Source organism: Botrytis byssoidea (genome assembly GCF_014898295.1).
Source record: "Botrytis byssoidea strain MUCL 94 chromosome Unknown BBYS_002, whole genome shotgun sequence".
Classification (NCBI taxonomy): domain Eukaryota; kingdom Fungi; phylum Ascomycota; class Leotiomycetes; order Helotiales; family Sclerotiniaceae; genus Botrytis; species Botrytis byssoidea.
In genome coordinates this window covers 1998145-2000365 of record NW_024065843.1, presented here as the reverse complement: position 1 = coordinate 2000365, position 2221 = coordinate 1998145, and the positions used below count along the sequence as shown (strand labels likewise).

Below are 2221 nucleotides of genomic sequence, written 5' to 3'. Positions count from 1 at the left end.
ATGTCAAAATTCATTCTCGCAGCAACTCTCTTGTCAGCCGTTATGGCTTGTCCCGATCATGATCTTTCCAGCCGATCACTCATGAAGAGAGCTGATGGACCTGCTGATTGGGCATACGATGCTGCTTACAACTGGGGAATGATTAACGAGAGTAAGTTTTCATGCTTAGTCCTCCATCTCATGCTCCTATTCTAACAACCCATCAGACTACACCACTTGCCAAACTGGCACTCAACAGTCCCCTATCCATCTCACCACCAGCACTGGTTACTCAAAAACCCACACTCCAACTTTCAACTACTCAACCTCTACCTCAGGCTCCCTCTACAACTGGGGTTATGGTCCCGCCTTCTCCCTCACCACCAACGTCACTGATCTCAGCGGCAACCCATCCATGACCTTCGACAACGAAACCGTCTTCCTCAAAGGCTGGCACATTCACGCCCCAGCAGATCACACCATTGATTCTGCCCGTTCCAAGGCCGAACTCCATTTCGTGCACGCCACTGCCTCCGGCGCCGAGCGTGCCGTCGTCGCATTCATGATTGATCCCATCTCCTTCGGCACCGTGGCAAACTCCACATTCTTCGACTCCTTCCCATTAACATCCATCCCCTCCTTCTCAGACGCAACGACGCGCATCCCGCTCGATCTCGATCTCAAACAAGCTCTCACAGAAATCAACAATGCGAAGGATTTCTGGACCTACGAGGGAAGTCTCACTTCTCCTCCTTGTACAGAGGGCATGAGATGGTTCGTTGCTGGAAAGAAGATGCTGGTCGGAATAGAACAGATGCAGGAGATTTTGGCAGTGAGTACCTATAGTGCCCGCAAGGAACAGGGCATCTGGGGTCACAACATCAATGTTTAAATATGGCGAGACGGGAGTGGATGAGATGAGATGTTATGAAGATTGAGAGTTGATTGGTGTTTGAGGCGTGGGAATAGAAATTAGGGAGTGAGGAGTGAGGAGTGAAGAGTGAGGAATCGAGCAATCGTAAAGTGTAAATACCATACGCCAGCATATTTTGATTTCTGAAGTTAGAGAAAAAAGGATTTTAGCATACAGGTGGTTGTTTTATTTCTTTTCGGGCGTTTTGGACATTCTTGGTGTATCTATCTATATATCTATCTATATCTATATTTACATCTCAACTTCTACTACACATACAAAACTATACATGCGTACCTGAATATATACTCATCGCCTCTTCCCTTCTACCCTCACAATCATCCAATCCAATTCAACTCAGCCCTCTTCCAATACTTTAAATCCCATCCCATTCCATCCCATCCCATCTTACCTCACTACCCCCAAATCGATTCAACACCTGCCACTATATTATTATAAAACACGCAACACGCAACACGCAACACGCAACACGCAACACGCAACACACAACATACAATCACACAGTATTATGATCTAAGCTTTCCTCTCCCTCTCCCTCTCCCGTCTCCCGTCTCCAAAAAAGACAAAAAGACATGATACTACTCACCTAACCTCATCTAACCTCATCCCATCCCACCTCATCCAATTCCCTAACTTACCTAGTATACAATACATTAAAATACAATACAATCACTGGGTACCTACCTACATAAATCACATCCCTCCATTTTATCCTCTACATGCAACAAGAAAAATACCTAGAAGCTACAGCTTAAGCTTTTCAAATCAATCACATCCATCAAATACACTCGTCAATCACGCCTTTCAATCACATCAAACAGCATCTTATAGAAAAAGTACTTACCCGGGTACTCACTCACTCACTGACCCACAAAACATAACAAATTTTATAAAGAGGAGGATTCATATATCTGCCGAGCTTCTCATCTAATAACTAGCTAACCGTCATATAGATTTCCCTATAAGAAATCTTACACAAAGGTGATAGTCTGATTTCCGCTCAGCCCCAGAGATCCATCCATTACCATACCGTCCCATTCCACAATTTGACGCCTATTTTTCCCTGTAGCATTCCTTTATATTTGTTTGGGTATCTATTCCACGTCCCAGGTCCAGTCATCTCATCATAATATCCCATCTTGACTTTTCATGACGCCAGCCAGCCCAATCAGGAATCAAAACCAAAGCAGCAAAAAAGTAAAAGCAAACCTTAAATCCGTGCGCGTTTTCCCTTCATCTCTGTCACTCCTATCTCCCTTCTTTCAATTCTCTAATGCCATCCCATGGTGTTCTCGAATGGTGCTTCCC

At 44.7% G+C, this 2221-nt stretch overlaps 1 protein-coding gene across 1 annotated transcript; it reads left to right on the top strand.

The window, feature by feature from the left end:
- On the top strand, positions 1 to 871 carry EAE97_001367 (uncharacterized protein; the record flags this gene model as incomplete). Its single annotated transcript, XM_038871878.1, has 2 exons — positions 1 to 151; positions 207 to 871. The coding sequence occupies 2 exons, from the start codon at positions 1 to 3 to the stop codon at positions 869 to 871; spliced, it is 816 nt and encodes a 271-aa protein (XP_038737779.1).
- Between the last annotated feature and the right edge of the window lie 1350 nt (positions 872 to 2221).